The sequence below is a fragment of the Artemia franciscana genome, chromosome 20 (assembly GCF_032884065.1).
Source record: "Artemia franciscana chromosome 20, ASM3288406v1, whole genome shotgun sequence".
Taxonomy (NCBI): Eukaryota; Metazoa; Arthropoda; class Branchiopoda; order Anostraca; family Artemiidae; genus Artemia; species Artemia franciscana.
Genome location: NC_088882.1, coordinates 20,537,474 through 20,557,474, shown reverse-complemented (window position 1 = coordinate 20,557,474; position 20,001 = coordinate 20,537,474). Strand labels below are relative to the sequence as shown.

At 34.9% G+C, this 20,001-nt stretch overlaps 1 protein-coding gene across 2 annotated transcripts in view; it reads left to right on the top strand.

Annotated features, from left to right (window-relative positions):
- The window catches only part of LOC136039878 (double C2-like domain-containing protein beta), a 124,261-nt gene that overhangs the window by 34,595 nt on the left and 69,665 nt on the right, over positions 1–20,001 (top strand). Inside the window, exons 4-5 of one of the 2 annotated variants that reach the window (XM_065723836.1) lie at positions 181–317; positions 13,463–13,536. In XM_065723836.1, the coding sequence (XP_065579908.1) occupies positions 181–317; positions 13,463–13,536 (211 nt within the window). The remainder of the gene's footprint in view (positions 1–180; positions 318–13,462; positions 13,537–20,001) is intronic. The other variant, XM_065723837.1, reaches the window with a different exon arrangement.

Below are 20,001 nucleotides of genomic sequence, written 5' to 3'. Positions count from 1 at the left end.
AAAGCATTTGCACTTCATATACACCATGAGATTTTGAAATCTTTCTACCATAGGCGAATGAAATTTATTATGGAATAGATAGTATCTTTTTTCTGACTGCAGCCACGATTTGTACTTGAAATATTCACTGTTTAACCTTAGTTTTTATTTGTGCTTTCACTGACTTTTTTAATTTTTCAGACATAGCAGTTTATCTCCTAGTCCAAATAGCAGCTTTTCAGAGATAGAAAATCCTCGTTTAAGAAGCCCCTCGCCTTATAAACTTGATGCTCAGTCGTTTGAAAGCGACCGCGAATCATTATCGCGGAGCCCTTTAGGTAAGAAAAATATGCATTAATGAAGACTAAAATGTGTACAGCTCTTTAGACTTCTGTCGAAAAAATGGAGATTTTTTTACAGATCCGGACAAACGTTGAGGAATTTTTTTTTTTTTTTTTTTAGCAAAAACCTCGCCAATGCTGGAACAGTTCTTATGTCCTTAGAAATATCTTGTGTCTTTTCATCTCTGTCGCTATGATGTATCATAGAAAATAAAAAAAAACTTGAAATACAATTTGCTGTTCAAATAATTTATTGTTGACACATTGGCCTTTATATAAAGAAAGTTGGAATTTTTGGGAAGAGCAACTTGACATGCTAAGCATTACAAGTATATCAAAAAACAGGGTTTTCATGATAGAGCGAGGTGACGGGACTTGACTAGAATTGAATTAAGGAATGTAGGGGATTTTGTCTCTAGGACTATATAAAAATTAGCCAAGGAAATCAAAATCTTTCTACTCATGAAATACATCAGAGTTTAGCCACGAGGAAGTGTAAGAGTTTTGATCAGTAAATCTACTAACTTTAAAAAGGAAATGCACGGCAACTGGTGTGCATCTAACTGAAACCTTGCGTAATTGAACCCCGTGTAACTGAGCTCATGTAACTGAAACCTCGTGTATCTGATCCTGTTGAAGCTGAACCCATCTTAAACTAAAGCCCTTTGTAACTGAACCTTCGTGTATATAAACCTGCTTTAAATATAACCTCTTTCAGCTAAAGCCTTGTTCAACTCAATCTATGTGCAACTAAACCCCATTTTAATTGAGTCCTCGTTCAACTGAACCCTTGTGCATAAATCTATTTTACTTCACCAGTGTTCAAATGAACCTCCGTTAAAAGTAACAGCCGTCCTGCTCAATTCCAGTTTATTTCAACCCTTATGTAACCCAGACCCAATTAAGTCGAGCTCTGTTTAACTCAACACAACCCAACTCAATTCAATCTCCTGGAAAATCCTCCCCTCGCAGAAAACTTCCCTGGAAGAAATTTCCCCTGAGAAATCCGGCCCCAGATATCTCCTCCCAATGAAAATTATCCCCAATGTGAAACTGATTTACCACAAGCAAAATACAAAATGAATACATTAGAAATTCGTTCATATGAACAAAAGGACTGTATATCAAAGACAGTTCTAGTTTACCCCTTGGCTGGTTGGTTTCCAATCACTTCCGACTTTTCAAAAAAAGGACTAGAACTGTCAACTTCCAATCAAGCGAGCATCCTTCTAAGTTTTACGACTATGAAGAGGATGAAAAGTGGGCTTTCCCATCCATCACGGAATAAATTTTTATGTTTAATATTACTCTTTGCTTTCGTAATAATGGCGTACACCAAAGACGTTCCAGAAAATCAAGAACGGTTACATATTAGTTCCTGCCTCCCCCCTTTCTGAAAAGAAATTTTGTATTTACCCGAAGGTTCAATAAGAGTTTGGTAGAGTTTTGGAGTTTTACATAAAATGCACCCTTTGAGGCACCTTTACCCACTCCACAACAATAAACAAAGAAAAAGAGAATCCTACTGCAGAGGTTTTAAGCTCTTATCCACCACCATGTTTTGTACTTTTTGCCAAAGAAAGATCACGGAGATGTGTTGTTTTTTTTTTTTTTCCTAGTGATGGTTTTATCAAATAATATTCCTTGAAGATCAGGTTTGACCAAAGTTTAATAGTTGTAGTGCTCTTGTAACTGACCAGACAGATAGGAGAGAAACTAGCCCCATTCCCACGGCCCTTTTTTCCCCAAAGACATCCAATTGAGAATTTGAGATAACCATTTGGTTAAGCATGATTGAATGATTCAATAAATATGCCTCTGGGGATGATCCAGGACATGTTCAGGGGAATGAGAAGAGTGATGGCAAGGCAGATAATCCCCTTGTCCTTTTAGACACCCCCTCAATACTGATAGAAATTTTGAAAAGCTATTTCATTCAGAATATTCGATTAGTATACCACACCCCCCACAGCTTCTGGGACGAAAAATGTAAATTACGCACTTTGTCCATTTTTTACATGCAGGATTTATAATTGGGAAAGGGGGGGGGTATTTAATCTTGGGCGTGTACCAAAAGGCCAAGGGCGTTGAGGTGAAATTTTGAGGAATATGTTAAGATAAATCAAAAGATACAATATGTACCAAGTTATCAAAGGGGCATATCTACAATATCTTAAGAGTGGCTGAAGTTATGAACTTGGAACTTTCAGAAGCACTATTGCTGATACTACTGTGAATAGAGCAGAGGCTGCTTGGGAATTAGACTTTTCTGCTCCTGTGACTGCGCGCAATTTCAAATACTTGCGACTATAACTACTTTTGACTGCGAATACTAGCGACTGCGACTACTTGTGACTATGACTATGACCATGGATACTTATGATTACGTGACCACTTGCGACTACGAATGTTTGCAACTGTGACTGATTGTGACTTCAACTATTTAAGACTCCAAAAACTTGTGACCGTGACTTCTTGCAACTGTGACTACTTCTAACAGCACCAGTAAGTAGTATCCCCTTTTTGGATTGAAATGCAGTCATAGGCGGTAAACCAGGAGCTACCAAGCCCTCAAGACGTTATTACGTACACCTGGGTCTGACGCAATAACGCACGTGTATAGTACACCTATGCAATAGAGAATGTTTTCAGGTGTTTTTTACGTAATAGGGAATGTTTGCTTTTGCATGTTACATAATAGAGAATGTTTAGGATATCTTTGAATGATACATAATAGGGTTTTGGGTGTTACGTAATACGGTTTGTTAAGGTCCACTAGTCCAGCAGGGAAGTTTTTCTAAAGATATTTTTCTTCAAGAGGTTATTTCAAGACGTTTCAAGGCATTTCAAGTCCTTTTTTAAAGACATTTTTCTTCAAGACGTTTCCAAGACATTCCAAGACATTTCAGAACGTTTATAGGACATTTTTCTTCAAGAAAATTTTCAAGATGTTCCAAGACGAAATTTTTTAGGACATTTTTCTTCAAGACACTTCGAGACATTTCAAGACACTTTTGAGATATTTTTCTTCAAGACACTTCGAGACATTTCATGACGCTTTTAAGATATTTTTCTTCGAGAGTTTTTTTTTTAGACTTCTCAAGACGTTTTTAAGACATTTTTATTCAAGATATTTTTCAAGACGTTTCAAGATATTTCAAGACGTTTTTTTAAGATATTTTTTTTTATCAAAATGTTTTTCTTCACGATTTCTTTGGTGTAACACTTTCCCGAAATAATATTTTTCAAAACGAAGTTCAACTCAAAACTACCATAAAATTACTAATAAAGAATAAAGGAAACCCAAAACCAACAGAAATCTAAATGAGTGATCAGATCAAAAATAAAGATAACAAATACTGATTTAGATGAGTAAATAAATCTTATTTATAAAAGACAAATTTTTTCTTCAAAGTTTGTCTTCCACCTGGTCTAGGTTATTAACACTAGAAGTTTCATTCCAACGAGATAAAATAAGGTTTGGTCCATTTGAGGTGTTTCGAATCAATCAATCCAATCTTTCTAAAAATATTTTCTTCTGTTAGGTTTGCATTACCCAGTGTATGTGCTCAATAAGTTACGAGCTCTTCGGAGTCGAAATAAATATGTCTGATTTTTGACGTTACGAATCAATACAACAAACAGTTTTTGACAGATTTTTTTCATTGACATCTCGTTGCCCCTGTCTACATACCCTGTGATTTAAGCAAACGGAAAAAACAAAATGTATTTCCCAGTTTCAGGTGTTCACTATTAATACTACCAGTTTTCAAAATGTTTTATCTTCGTTGAAGTCTTCGTGGACCTGTCTCCATGCCTTCTAAGTGTTGATCCTATATGGCATAGTTTGGCAACCTTTTGTTGCAAAAGGGTCAAAATTTTAAGTGGGGATATTACATGGGCCACACTTCGGTCACATGTCATTATATTGTAATATAGTACTGTAGGGATCAGGGGTCGCGTAGTAACAGCTATGGATTTCGAGCTCGGAAGCCTACCAGTTAGTCCATCCCTTCTTCTTTGGCATTACTCTAGTTCTGAGGGATTGTCTTGTTGTTTGCTATTGCAAAGTAGTTGATGCCGTCAAAGTCAAGTTTACTGGTGATGGTAGTTACATGCAGTTGGGGCTACAAATCCAAGAAGTCAGTCATAAGAATTTGCAGTTGCAAGTAGTCATAAATTCAAAAAGTTAAAAGCAGTCATAGCTTGAAAAATGAAGCTATTAACTTGCTCCATTCAATAGTCATAGATAAAATTATTAAGAAAATGACTATAATACTATTTACAAAAACTATCTCAGAATTTGAATTTTAAGAAGAAAAATACTTTTGTAATAAAGAGTTTTGATTATTATTAGTGGTAACAAAAGTTAAATCGAACAATCCTATAAAAGTAGCCTGATCACTTTAGATCAAAAACACTGATTATGAAGTAGCTTTAACTCAATATAAACTATTGTATGCATGGTGTAATATCAGTGATCAATTCAAAAACAAGCTTGAATACAGGAAATAAAGGATTAACTGGTAAATGCTGCTATAACCAATGGGTTGTATGATGAAGAGGTTTTAAATTATTTCTTAACTCATTATTGCAATTCATCCCTAAGTTGATGCCCAGTCAGTATATCATCAAATCTAGCAACAATAAATTTGTTGTATTATTTTCAAAGAGAATTATAAGTTTTGATTAATAGTGATTATGCTATATTTTAGAATTTGAAAATAAAGCTGAACTAAGTAGTAAATATAATGAAGGTACTAAACTTCCTAACATTACAAGAAATGTGGATAGAGAACATATTCAATGCTCATAGTAGATAGATGAATTGTCGTTGGTAATATAATCTCTGATGTGATTTAGAGTTTTGCTCCAAAAACTGAACCTGGAACGCTACTCTGTGTGATTCCTACAGAAAGTCAATGTCTTCCAATCAATCGAAACGAATATATCAACCCGCTAAAAATAACTATAACTGATCAATTAGGTAGGTTAATTGATCTGAATTGAGAGAATATTGAATAAATTTTGAATTTGAAAAAAAGTTTAATGAAAATATCTAAAGAAGTATTTATAATAAATGTTGATCAATAAGAAACAATACTGTAGACAAGACAGTATGTAAGTGGGATTGGAATTAGCCTCTCACTCAATCAGACTATCTGTCTTAGCTTTTTCTACAATTAGCTACGGGTTGATGCCCAAAACTACTTGATTTTAATTAAAATCAAGTTGTTGGGGTCATCAACCCATGGCTAATCAAACAGTTCGTGGTAACGAACTGTAGTAAGGAGCGATCCGGCTCAATAGTAACCAAAACTCTAAAAAATTGAATTTTGATATCAATAGCTACATCAAAAGAATCGCATTTTAATGCTGATTTTAAATATATAAGTTTAGTCTTAGCCATCAAAAGTTACGAGCCTGGGAAAATTTGCCTTATTTAGGAAGATAGGGGGAAACACCCCCTAAAAGTCGTAAGATCTTAACGAAAATGACACCATCAGATTCAGCGTATCATAGAACCCTACTGTAGAAGTTTCAAGCTCCTATCTACAAAAATGTGGAATTTTGCATTTTTTGCCAGAAGACAAATCACGGGTGCGTGTTTATTTGTTTTTTGTTTTTTTTTGTTTTTTTTCCCCAGGGGTCATCGTATCGACCAAGTGGTCCTAGAATGATGCGAGAGGGCTCATTCTAACGGAAATGAAAAGTTCTAGTGCCCTTTTTAAGTGACCAAAAACATTGGAGGGCATCTAGGCCCCCTCCCACGCTCATTTTTTTCCCAAAGTCAACGGATCAAAATTTTGAGATAGCCATTTTGTTCAGCATAGTCGAAAATCATAATAACTATGTATTTGGGGGTGACTTACTCCCCCACAGTTCCTGGGGGAGGGGCTGCAAGTTACAAACTTCAACCAGTTTTTACATATAATAATGGTTATTGGGAAGTGTACAGACGTTTTCAGGGGGATTTTTTTGGTTTTGGGGGTAGGGTTGAGGGAGGGGGCTATGTGGGAGGATCTTTCCTTGGAGAAATATGCCATGGGGGAAAAAATTCAATGAAAAGGGCGCAGGACGAATCTGGTCACGTTAGAAAAAAACGTCAAATTCAGAGCTTAATATACAATACTGGGTGTTCGGAGCCTCTCTATTATGGAGTATAATTTGAAAATAACATAACTATACGAGCGATAAAACATATATACCACAACCATAACTCAACTAACGAAAGAACTGCTAAGAGATAACACAACTATAAAGCGAAAACAGGTGAAAACTAACGGGAAAATAAACGAACTAAGAGGTGGAAGGGGCCCAGAGAAAAAATATAATCCTTTTTCAATTTTGAGCCTAACTTCCGCAAAGGAGTAATAATGTCAGAAGCCCCGAAATACCGAATTATTTTCTTTTCAAACAGTTCGTGGTAAAGAACTGTAGTAAGGGGCGACCCGGCTCAATAGTAAACGGAACTCTAAAAAACGGAATTTTGATGCTAAAAGATACATCAAAAGAATCGAATTTTCACGCTGATTCTAAATATATAAGTTCCAATTAATTTAGTCTTTGTCATCAAAAGTTACGAGCCTGAGAAAATTTGCCCTACTTTGGAAAAAAGGGGGAAACATCCCCTAAAAGTCATAGAATCTTAACGAAAATCACACTATCGCATTTGGCATATCAGAGAACTCTATAGCAAAAATTTCAAGCTCCTATCTAAAAAAAATGTGGAATTTCATATTTTTTGCCAGAAGACAAATCACGGGTGCGTGTTTATTTGTTTGTTTGTTGTTGTTTTTTTCTTTTCCCCAGGGGTCATCGTATCGACCAGGTGGTCTTAGAGTGTCGCAAGAGGGCTCATTCTTACGGAAATGAAAAGTTCTAGTGCCCTTTTTAAGTGATAAAAAAATTGGAGGGCAAATAGGCCCCCTCCCACGCAAATTTTTTTCCAAAAGTCAACAGATTAAAATTTTAAGATAGCCATTTTGTTCCGCATAGTCGAAAACCATAATAACTATGTCTTTGGGAATGACTTACTCCCCCACAATTCCTGGGGGAGGGGCTGCAAGTTACAAACTTTGACCAGTGTTTACATATAGTAATGGTTATTGGGAAGTGTACAGACGTTTTAGCCAAAAAAAATTAATATACTAATTTCATTTCAATAATTTATGTGCGGAGAGCCAAAATCAAACATGCATTAATTCAAAAACGTTCAGAAATTAAATAAAAAAAACTAGTTTTTTAACTGAAAGTAAGGAGCGACATTAAAAGCAAGAGGCTGCTTCCTCATCATCGCCCCGCTCTTTACGCTAAAGTTTTTTACTGTTTTAAAAAGAAGAGTTGAGAGAAAGAGTCAAACTTTAGCGTAAAGAGCGGGGCGTTGATGAGGAAGCAGCCTCTTTCATATACGAAGTAATTTCTGTTCGTTTTAGGTTTTAATGTCGCTCCTTACTTTCAGTTAAAAAAACTGGTTTTTTTTATTTAATTGTAGAAAAAGCCATGACAGATAGTTCGATTGAGTGAGAGCGAAATCTAGCATAAGCTCTGATTAGGATTGTATAAAAACGATGTCAGTTCATGTGTTTATAGCTAAGTAGAATAAAAATAGAGTGATTGAATACGGAAGAGATTGGATATATTATAATCAAAGAGAGTTAAATCAAGTGAGATCTCTAAAAGATATAGTTTCAAATGACAAGAGAAATTTCAATAACCATCCTGATGAACAGAGGAAAGGCTTATTGCATGCTATGATTTTAGGGAAGGGACTTGAACTACATGCCCGGTAATGCTCCTGTTGACACCCTCAGTGACAATCAAAGGTCTGCCTCCAATTTGGGAAAAAAAATTTAAGTTATCTCCTTATATAAACAATTTTTTCCTTATATAAATGGCAGTGAATCAGGTTGTTGCTCTTTATTGGGAAACATTCGAAAAGCCTATTATTGGTGATTCTAAAACCAAATATGAATGTATAGAAATTACAGAAAACAACATGAATGTATCGCAACAATTAGGTTATAGTTTCATTTTAAAATATGTGGAATCTTGGATTCTTCCAAATGATAGTTACCTTTATGAAAAACTGAAAATAACGTGAGTGGACTGAACAAATGTACGAAATAATGAGGAAGATAATTTATTAAATAATGGATTTAATTTATTCAGAAATGCTGAATATATTATCAACAGAAAATGTATTGAAAGTATTGATTATATGCGTATAACGACTACTGTTATAAATCTATTAGAATTTTCAGATGATTATAGTCGCCCAATCCGTTCATTCCTACAAAGCAGAAAATGATTTTAAAAGCACTTTGATATGGAAATTAAACTTTTATTAGGTCAAGTAGCTGCTAATTCAAGCAGATTTACTGCGTTATATTTTTAAAAAGAAAAGCAATCATGGGAGTCATTGATAGTAAATTCTATGTTAATATATAAATTAAGTTTATTTAATAAAATAAATTACTGATAAATGGAGAAACTTTTAAGCGAAAAAAATGAAGGTTTATAAAATCGAACTATTACGAAAGAAGATATTAGACATTAGAATTGAATATACAATTAAAGCATTGAAACATGTTACAACTAGATAAGGAAAGAAAATCGCTATCACTACTGATTTTAAAGGTGAAATGGTTGATCTATTTGCAGCTAAGCGTTTTGATTCTAAAGCAGCTGATTTTGAAAATAAACTAAACAAATTAGATAAAGGTAAGATTTTAAAGGTTATTGAAAGAAAGGGAAAAATAATAAAACTTATTTAGATATGGATATCAAACTATTCACCAAATATTAAATCATATTAAATTATTATATTTCATTAGTTACATATAAAGGGCTGAGTATAAGTGAAATATGCATCAAATGCTTATATCACAAGACCTGTTTTGATATTTTAAAGCTCATGATGGAAAATTGTAAAAAATGTCGAATATTTCCGTTTGAAATGGTGAGAATGCAACTGAAAAGGGATAAATTGGACTGATTAATTGAGCGGTCCAGCTCCTGTGTTCAAATTGTGAAAAAGTATAAAAATGAGACCAAATTTGATTTCCAAGGACCTGTTTTCATGTTGAATATCGGGATGGAAAGTGTTCAAAGTGTTTAATGTTTGATGTTAAAATGATGTAAAATGGACTTAAAATGATTTAAATGTAATGGATTAAGGGTGTGATCCAGCTCCTTTATTTCTGACGCTACTCCCCAAAAACTATATGCTCTTTTAGGATTAGAAACTTCTTAGCTAAACTAGAGAAATTGACATTCTTATTTATAAAGTTTTCAACAATCTTTCACCAGCTATGTTATCTATAACCTTAGTTTTGTAGCTAGTTTTGTAGATACTTTGTATAAACTGGGTAGCGATAATTTTGTCCATTTTAAGTTTCAACTTTGCTATTTGCTTTCATCAGGAATACTTTGCTTTTTAAAAGTAATTTTGTTCTTTTTCCGATTTTTTTAAATACACACAATACACACTACGAAATTATCTTTTTCTAACTTTATTGATGAAACTGAAAAACTCAACATCATTTTTTACTTGGCAAAACAGGGCATTTGTAAACAGGACATTAATATCTGTTTTAGTTTCTACCTCTTTTAAACTTTCCCACGAAATATGTGTAACTTTGCCAAGGAAATAAGAGTCCCGAGGTGTACATTATCTCCGATATACTTGAGAAATTGCATATAACAATTTCAATCATTTATGAAATATTGTCCTTAAGTAACCTTATATTTTCTATACAGTTTGAAAGGCACCCTGCCCTTCTGTATACTATCAGGAAAACTTGAGAGAATAACGCCACTTATATTGATGTCACCCTTCCTGAATTCCTTGCACAGACTTAGGATAATATCATGTATTCTGGTTCTTCCAAAAACAGGTCCATGTTTAGTCTTCAAGACTGCGAGAAGTTCTCTGTCAGCACACACATGGTTTGGGGGAGGAGACTTTCCAAAGTGGCCAAAAATTGGCTTACTATAACAGCAAAAGAGAAAAACAAATGTTTTAGCCCCGAGCTTACTGTATTTCTCACTTATTTAAACAGTGACTTTTCAGAATATCTTTTCACTATATTTTAAATAAAGTAGTTGGGCTAGGTGAATGAAACTTCCCGGAATTGGCTCAATTATCAGTTTCAAAAAAATCTCTGAAAGTTTTCTTCACTTAACTCGACTGCTTTGTTTAAATTTTTAAAAAGAAGTTGGTCAGGAATGATTTGTTTACTTTAAGCATTTCTACAGGATTTATTTGGAATATATTATTTTCTAATTCATTCTATCACAGTTAATTTTTTTCCGTTTTAATTGGCAATAGTTGCAGCAGAATGATTATTATAGTGAGACAGAACACTGTACGGTGAATTAAATGGACTTTTTGTTTCTGTGCTTTCACTCTATGGATATCTTTCTCCTAACACCACCCAAGGTCCACTTGTATTGATATATTAATAACAACTTAGTCTTGGAATTCTTGAAACTAGAACACTTATGGAAAATACGAAGTTCTTTACAATTCGCTAAGTTTATTTTTCCTAGGCGGGGAAAGGGCTGGATACAGATGCTTAGTAAAACTGAAACGCGGATTGAGAAGTATTGCCACGAGCTCACTGAGGAAGACTAATTTTAGCAAAAATCATAAATAAAGCTTTTGATTGGGGAGATTAGTTGATTAGGGACATATTTTATAGACCTTTTAAATAGTTTTCAGTATTTTTTTTTTTACTATATCAGAGTTTTCAGTCACTGGTATTGTGACCTTAAATCAGGACTTAAAAGGCACTAAAAATATTATTTTTCATTTCAAATGAATCCACTCATGATTATCCACGACCTTTAATAAATAGCCATTTAATACCCCACGAAAATTAATACCCCATTTATTATTCTCCATTGATAAATAAATGAAACCCAAAATGAACAGAAATTACAAGAGATAACCTATTCAAACTCAAAACAAGGCAAAATTAAAAGGAGCAGGTCTGACAACCCCCAGGTCTTCTCAAGACCAGAGCATAATTTGCACTTTATTAAAAAAAAATTATTTAAATAACCGTGGATTGTCAGCTTAATATATATCTTCTTATATTTATTCCTTTAAGTCTTGATGCTAGTTTATTTATTAGAGTCAAAAAGTGAAAACATGTAATTCGTATTTTGTTTTCTGGTCTTGAGAAGTCTTGGGGGTTGTCAGCCCTACTGGTGTTAATTTTTGCTCGTCATTTATTGTAACCTCTGTTTTATTTATTACTGGTTATTTGTGGAAGTTTTAAGCTTGGAAAATTATTTGAATTTATTACTACTCATTTTTGGATTAAAGGAGCTCTTTACTTTTCTTATACAAACTTGTTTGGTGGAAAGTTTTTAAAGCAGTTTCAATTCGTTTTTTACTGATATTGATTAAAGAAATTTTTCCACAAAATAAGTTTTCAAAGAAAAGTAAAGAACTCCATTAAACTAAAAATGAGCAAAAATAGAATCCAATAATCTACCAGGCATAAAAGTACCTAGTTGCTCTCAAACCACTCTTGAATCTTTAAAAGGGCACTATAACTTCCAATTTCAAATCAAGTGATCCCCATCTAAATTTTATACGACCACCCATTGCATAAAAATCTTACATGCCCTCAGGGCATAATTAACAAGGGTTGTGTCAACCTTAGAGGCATTGCAACATGTACTTTGGACTATTTTTAATAAAATCACTTTCTCACAATCTCAATACGATGCATTTAGTGAAAAGACGTATAGTCAGAGGGGAACTAGTCGCCCTCCATCACTTTTGACTCTTAAAAGGGAACAAGAACTTCTAACTTTCAACCTTACGAGCCTCTTCTAAAGCCAAACAACAACCCCTTCTACAAAAAACCTTAAATGTCCTCGAGGAATAACTTACAACTCTTGCCTCGAGGCTCTGGGGTTTTGTTTTCATCTCAAAAGACTTGTTATATGATGTTTGGACTATTTTGAAAAATTAGCTATCTCAAAATCTCTATTAGATACATTTTAGGAAAATACGATGTGTGTGTGTGTGTGTGTGTGTGTGTGTGTGTGTGTGTGTGTGTGTGTGTGTGTGTGTGTGTGTGTGTGTGTGTGTGTGTGTGTGTGTGTGTGTGTGTTTGGGTGGGGAGGGGAGCGGGAGGGTAGCTGCCCTTTAATCACTTCGACTCTTAAAAAAGGGCACTAGAGCTTCTGATTACCTACCAGTTTATACGACTACGCTTTCTTTAACAAAAACCTTATATGCCCCCTAGGCATAACTTACAGCCCTTACCCTAGGGCTGTGGGGGGTTATCATCCTCAAAGATATGTTTTCCAGACCTTTCAACTACGCCAACATCGTTCTTCACTTAGGTGGCACTATTGCGATGTCTATGTCAGTGCTATTGCCCTGCCTATGACAGCACTATTGTACTGTCATTTATAGTCTTTTTCATGTATTTTTTTACGCATGTTGCAATTTTTTTCTAATAGACCAACATTTTCCATTTTTCTATATACTCTGCTGGGGGTACCTTCCGGGGGGAGGTACTTCCCCGGGGGCTATTTTCCGGGGGGTTTCTGCGGGGGAGAATTTTTCGTGGATGGGTATTTTCAAAGGGGTATTCACGGCGGGGGAATATTTTCCTTGGGGTTATTTCTTAGGGTGGGGATTGTAGTTTCCAAGGGGTATTTTCCGGGGGGTAAACGCCGGCCACCCTGCTACCCATGCAAAAAAAGTGATTTTCCTTCTTGTTCAAGATAGGGTGCTGTAAGTCTCCAATTTAGTTTTTTCTACCATGTTGATTTTGATGGTGTAATTTTATTTTGAGTTAATGTCTTTATCAGGGGTTTCAGGTTCTTTTCTGAAATTGTCCAAAAAAAATTTCAACAGTTACAAGTTACTACTCTCTTAAACCTGGATAATGGTTTTCGTTTCTCAATTAGCATATTTTGGAGGACGTATGTCATCAGAATGTTTCCTGGAAAAAACTACTTTTAAGATTTTATTTCAAATGGGCCGTGTTTGGCTCTTTGCTAGGGTACAGCTACTGCTGGTGATGTGATGGTACAGGTAGATACTTGGTAAGAAGTTAAAAATTTACAAACACTAAAAATTGAATCTGATTTCTACATTTTTTTTACAGGTTCTCAAAGGTCAAAAGAAGACGAAGATGCAAATATACCAAAACGAGAAGTTTCACCCAGGAAGAATCTTAAAGTAAGTTTTTATTCATCGGTTAATCACGCAAAGACGTTAAGTAAAGACCCAAATGTTTAAACTAGACCTATTCTAGTTGAATGATAATACCGATCGGATTAGACTGTCTAAACAATTATTCGTTCTGTTGCTGAACTTTGCAATGCAAGAAAAACATTGGACATCGAACTTCCTATGTGTAAAAATGGAAAGATTATTGAGAAAGCTATCTTCAATAAAGTTGCTTATATTATTAGAGCACTGAAGCAGTGACATCAATTCACAGAAATTTAGGGCGAACTTGGGCGAACTTTTTTTCGAAATTGAAAGGTGGCAAGTCAGTCATTTTTTAATTTTATTTCAATTACTAATTGACTAATTTGTCCGCTTTGGGAGTTCCCTATGATTCCACCTGTTGGATTGAAAAACTCGTCAACAAAGGGGATATAAAATTTCACCGTGTTTTTAGTCAAATTTCACTGTCAAACCACAAATTTCCGACAAATTTGTTCATTGGCCCTCCGTCTTTAAGAAGATCTTTCAATGCTGACATTCGCAGAATGATTTTTAAAGTATCGTATCGCCCTAGCGTAGTCGAGTGGCTGGCACATTAGATTTGAAATCCTTTGTCCGTGAGAATAGGAACTCGAGTCCCTGTGTAACTAGTTATTTGGTTTTAAAGGGGTGTCAGTTCTGATACTCTGTAAGCTCATCCAAAGTCAACCCAGCTCTAAATGGCTAGCTGGAGAAATCCAGGGAGTATAAACAGGAAGGGTGTGCGAAAGTACAGGGTGGCTGGCCCAATATCGACCATTGCACTTCATTGGCGAAGAACCATTAAACAGACATGAGCACCGCCGGTTGGGGCTGTAGAGTCCAGTGCGGTATTCTTGGCTTTTTCTTTTTATCGCCTTAATGTCCAACCCTTTTTGTAAGATGTTATAATTTTCTTTGAGTCTGGGCTTTAGAAACTGGTTGCCTGCATACATGTCAGAGGTTCCTCCCTCCCCGGAGGTCCTAAAAACACAAAAAAAAGAACCTGCTTTGCTTTTTCTTCAGCAGTCTTTCACCCTCAATTACGCATATATCTTCTATAGATAACTTTGTAAAGGTATGAGTATGTAACCACTAGCTTACTGTCTACGTTATACGTTGTTGCTTTTTTGTTCATATCGCTTCAGTCTTAGTAACTAGTAACAAGATTTTGAATACCCTTAAAGGTCTTGTTCCTCGTAGTTAGTAAGCTTAACCTAAAATTGTACCCCAAGGGTTGCTTTTCGAATGAAAGTAAACGTTGATATTAAAGCTCGAGACAAACAGATATTATTCCGTATATGAGGGGGTTCTCCCTCCTCTTCTCCTTGTTCTCAACGCTAAAATCTAATAATACTTTAAAAATACATCCTATACAAATTTAATGACCCTTGTGTTTTAGTAGTCGTTTTTGAAGGTTTGGACCAAAAATTTCAATTTTAAATCCATATTTTTGAATAAAGGGGCTTGAAAAATCGGATATACGATTCTCTGTTATGCAAAATCTAATGGTGTAAGATCCAGTACTCTTTTTGAGATTTTTGCCTCTTTTTCACAAATAAAACAAAATTTTCTCAAGTTTATAGTTTTTGATTTTAAATTTGAATATATTCAAAACTACAGTAAAAGCTGATTTTTTGATATGTATGTTGGTATCAAAATTGGGTTTTCAGAGTTCCAGTTACTATTAGCCTGTGTCGCTCCTTACTTACAGCTCGTTACCATGAAGTGGTTGATATGACATCATCGAACAATTGTTATTCTAATAGGTCCCTTGGATTTGTCTACCAGGAATTCCCAAAGGCTTATGACTTTTCAAAAGGTCCTTAGAGCACTTGAAGGAAAGAATTTAGTTAATATAATATGGGAGCTAATTTGAATTTTTTTTTAAAGATTTATTCTGTATATTATGTACAGGCTCATGGGACATGTAGTTTATTTTGGGATTAAAGGACAAAAAGAAAGGGGGGATTAAACGATAAATGGAAGCATTAAAAACTGGAAGTTGGGAAATATTATTATTAAAATATAAAGTCAGTGCATAGTTAAGGATAATTTAAATATCCTAAATATGAATTGAGAATAATACTTATAACACATCACGTTACCTAAGACCTCAATTTCCAAATTGCAATTAACTATCCTTAGTCTTATTAAAAACGATGGTTTTCACATTTTAATGGCACACGTTGAAACATGTGCCTGTATAAGCCGTTTAAAGTAAATAAGAGGATATAAAATACTATTAGATGGTCTCTTTTTGAGGAGTTACCACTTAAGTAGTCATTCAGAAATTTTTTCCCTGCTCAGCAACTTGTCTTTGTCTCCTTGGGTATAAAAACATATCAAGCTTTTAGTTCCGCTGAAACATGTGCCTGTATAAGCCTTTTAAAGTAAAAAGGGGCTTTATTGTTGTAAAAATCAAATTATTCTAACTTATGCTTGATGAATGGTAGATAAAAGGTTTTTTTTTGTTAAGAAGAGAAAACTTAAGCCGTTTAGACTTGTTGCACATAGGACACGACAAGTAAATAGTGTTTGAAGTGGGGCAATTCTGTATTTCATCATTTCTTCGTAAAGTAAAATGCAATAAAATATTTCTTTTTGATTTGTTGATTATACAGCTACTATTTTATTTGAAGTTACACATGATATTCTCAAAAAAAACTTAGGCTTTGAAATAAAACATATTTACGGCTTTTTGCTGAAACGAAGAAGTGCATTGGCACATGGTCTACTGTACAACCTCTTCAGGGTTCTTGTCAATCCTACAAATACGAATCTTTCTTCTGTCGGATTTCCAGCGCCAATTTGTTGGAGACTTTTCTATGTGAAGAATCAAGGCTTTAATTAATGTAAAATCAATTAAGTTCAATTCATTGTGTACAATCAATATAAATGATCCTGATGAAATCCAAGATTGTCTAAGAAATACTTTAGGGGGAATGCTTCAAAGAGTACAAACTGAAGAAAAATCAGTTTATGTAATCACCTTTCTGCCCTAATGTGTTCTCAATAGAGGGGAGAGAGAATCAAAAAGTGGTTGTACTATCTAAGATGAAAACCTTCCATAAAAAGGGAGATATCCAGGAACTTTTTTGACAAATGTATTGCCAAAATAATTTAAACAGCTGAAAAAAAAAACGGGAGTGGATTCACAGCAATATGGACCGATGGCTGATATTAAGATTTAGTGCTCGCTGACTATAGTTATCCAATGGATAGACGGAAATAACCCCAGATCTGCCCTACACTAAAGAAAAAACCATACAATTGCTTATTTGCTTTTTGAGTAAAATGAAGAATGTTTTCAATGACAGTTTTAGCTCCGGAACACCAAGTTTAGTAGACACATACAAAAAGTAATAAACAACTTTTATTTTTCAACGAAGGAGGGTTGCAGGGAGAGGGAACATTTCGTACAGTTTCCTTCAACTGTTTTGAGGAAAGCTGGGCTATTCGAATAAAACCTATTAAAGTCTGGGAAGCTGAAAACCCTGCACCGGGAATCAGCGTTCTATATTACGGTAAAAGGAAAAAAGATATGCCTTATTCGTCCTCCTTTCAATATAAATGAAAATATTATCTGTTTTCTGACATGTTGAATTTAAAGAATATGTCAATTTTTTCCCAGTTGCATATCCTAGCAAGCTCACACCATACGCTAATGGTACTAAATTTTATTTGCGTTCATTACCTTGCGCCAATAACTAGCGAAGAAGGATTGGACAAATAAATGAAAAATTGTTCTACCCATACCTTGCAAGCAGTAGAAAATCTCACAAAGGATACATCAACTTTAGAATCTAAAACTTACTGTTACAGAATTCCTATGCAGTACGAAACTTTTGGGTACTTTGAGAGTGTCATCGAACAAACAGGGTGGTATGCAAGGCAATATGATCCTACGGCATTCGGGTACGAAGTAGTTAAAGAAAACAGAAAATTAATCTAGTATAGAGAATATCAGGGTCTTCCTGTCGTATTGAGGGCTAAAATAAGGAGTTTTTTTTTTTAATGTACAGGTGTGTTTAGATAAAATATATGAAACAAATAAAGTGATGGAACTTACAAACAAAGACAAAGACAAATTTAGCGAGTAAAATCTTCTGTTTATGCAAAAACCTTTTTAAGAGTAAACCAAAATTAATAGGAAATCGATTATACGTGACCGTAATGATGTTACGGGGAGATTTAGAGGCATAGCCAAATGTTTTTGTAATTTGATTTTAAGAATCAAGCTTTACATTAATTGGAATTCAGAATTTTTCCTACATTATTAAACATATTATGAGAGCTTCTACAAACCTAAATGGCGCGAAACTTAAGTTTGCACCTATTGCTAAAACAGGCAAAAATATATGTAAGTATAAGGCTCGTGGAGCAAAGACAGAAATATAGGACATTTACAATTGCTTTTTTTGATACGTTTAACTTCCAACCAAAATCTCTAGATGCTCTAGTTCAGACTCAAAGAAGTGAAGAATCTATCAATTTTCCGACACTAAAGCGACAATTTTCTTTTAGGAGACGAATTTTCTTTGCTTATCCAAAAATGCCTTTTTCCGTATTCGCATTTAGACTCTTTTGAACGTTTTGAGGAAATACATTACCTGGTAAGCAGGCTTTTATAACGATCTAGTCCAAAAGGAAAATCTGCGATGAGGAATATGATTTCGCTAAAGAAGTTTACACAAAATTCAATTGCCATAATTTATGAGATTACGCTTCGTTATATCTTGCCTCGGACGGTCCTATGTTAGTAGTTGTTTCTTATGGAATTCAATGCCAGGATTCTTGATCTTTCAAACAGTTTGTAGTAACTAACTGTAAATAAGGAGAGAACCGGCTCAATAGTAACAAAAACTCTAAAAAAGGGAATTTATTCCAATAGATACATCCCCCTAAAAGTCAAAGAATCCTGATGAGAATCACACCATCACATTTACCGTATCAGAGAATCCTACTGTAGTGGGTGTAAGCCCTTTTTAAGTGACCAAAAAGACCAAAGTGCAGCTATGACCCCTCCGCTTGCTCCTTTTTCTAAAATCGTCTGATCAAAATCTCGAGATAGTCACTTTTTTCAGCATAGTTGAAAGGAAATAACTATGCCTTTGGAGGTAACATGACCCCCCATAGCCCTTGGGGAAAAGTCCTGAAGCTGTAAAATGTGCCCAGTGTTTACGTATAGTATTTGATATTGGGAAGTAAACATACATTCTTCGCTTGGGAAGGATGAATTTTCTGTTAGGTGGATTTTCTATGGGGAGAATTTTTCATTGTGAGGGAAGGTTCCAGGGGGTGATCTTTTTAGGGGAGATTTTACACTGGGGGAATTTGCCAGAATCCATATTTGAAATACTTTTAATGTCTTGCTTTCTCTTTGCTGACTCAATTTTATGTGTGGAGATGCTAGGGGTTTTTGTCCGGGGTATATTTTCACCGAGATTGAAGTTTCTAGAGGATATATCCATGGGGAAGAGGAATTTGTCCTGTGGAGGTGGAGCCAGATTTCCCGGAATTATTTTTAAAACGTTCCGAAATTAAATTGAAGGACAAGTTTTTTTAACTGAAAGTAAGCAGCAGCATTAAAATTTAAAACGAAAAGAAACTATTACGTGTATGGGGGGGGATTTCTACCTCGTCAACACCTCACTCTTTACGCTAAAGCTTGAATTTTGTCCCAATACTGTAAGAACCACTCCTGAAACACAAGGTCCATTTAATTAAAACAATAAAAAGCTTTTTTGTACTAAAAACAAGAGCTACGAGCTCATATGGCACTTGTGACGAGGCCAGAAGAGCTAAGAGCCAAGAGCTCATACAGTATGAGCTCTAACAAAATTCTAAGAATCAATAGATTGATTTAAAAGGAAAATCAGAGGTTTAATGCCCGTCGGGATTTTAAATAAGAGCTCTGAGTCACGATCTCCTTCTAAATATAAAAATTCATTAAGATCCGATCACCCACTCGTAAGTTATAAATACCTCATTTTTTCTAATTTTTCCTCTCCCTTTAGCCCCCCAGGTGGTTGAATCTGGGAAAACGACTTTATCAAGTCAATTTGTACAGCTCCCTGAATGCCTACCAATTTTCATCGTCCTAGCACGTCCAGAAGCACCAAACTCGCCAAAGCACTGAACACCTCCCCCAACTCCCCCAAAGAGAGCGAATACAGTACGGTTACGTCAATAACGTATCTATGACATTTGCTTATTCTATCCACCAAGCTTCATCCCGATTCCACCACTCTAAGCGTTTTCCAAGATTTCCGATTTCCCCCTCCAACTCCACCCAATGTCAACAGATATGGTCGGGATTTGAAATAAGAGCTCTGAGACATGGATTCCTTCTAAATATCAAATTTCATTAAGATCCGTTACCCTTTCTTAAGTTAAAAATACCTCAATTTTTCTAATTTTTCCAAATTAACACCCCCCCCCCCAGCTCCT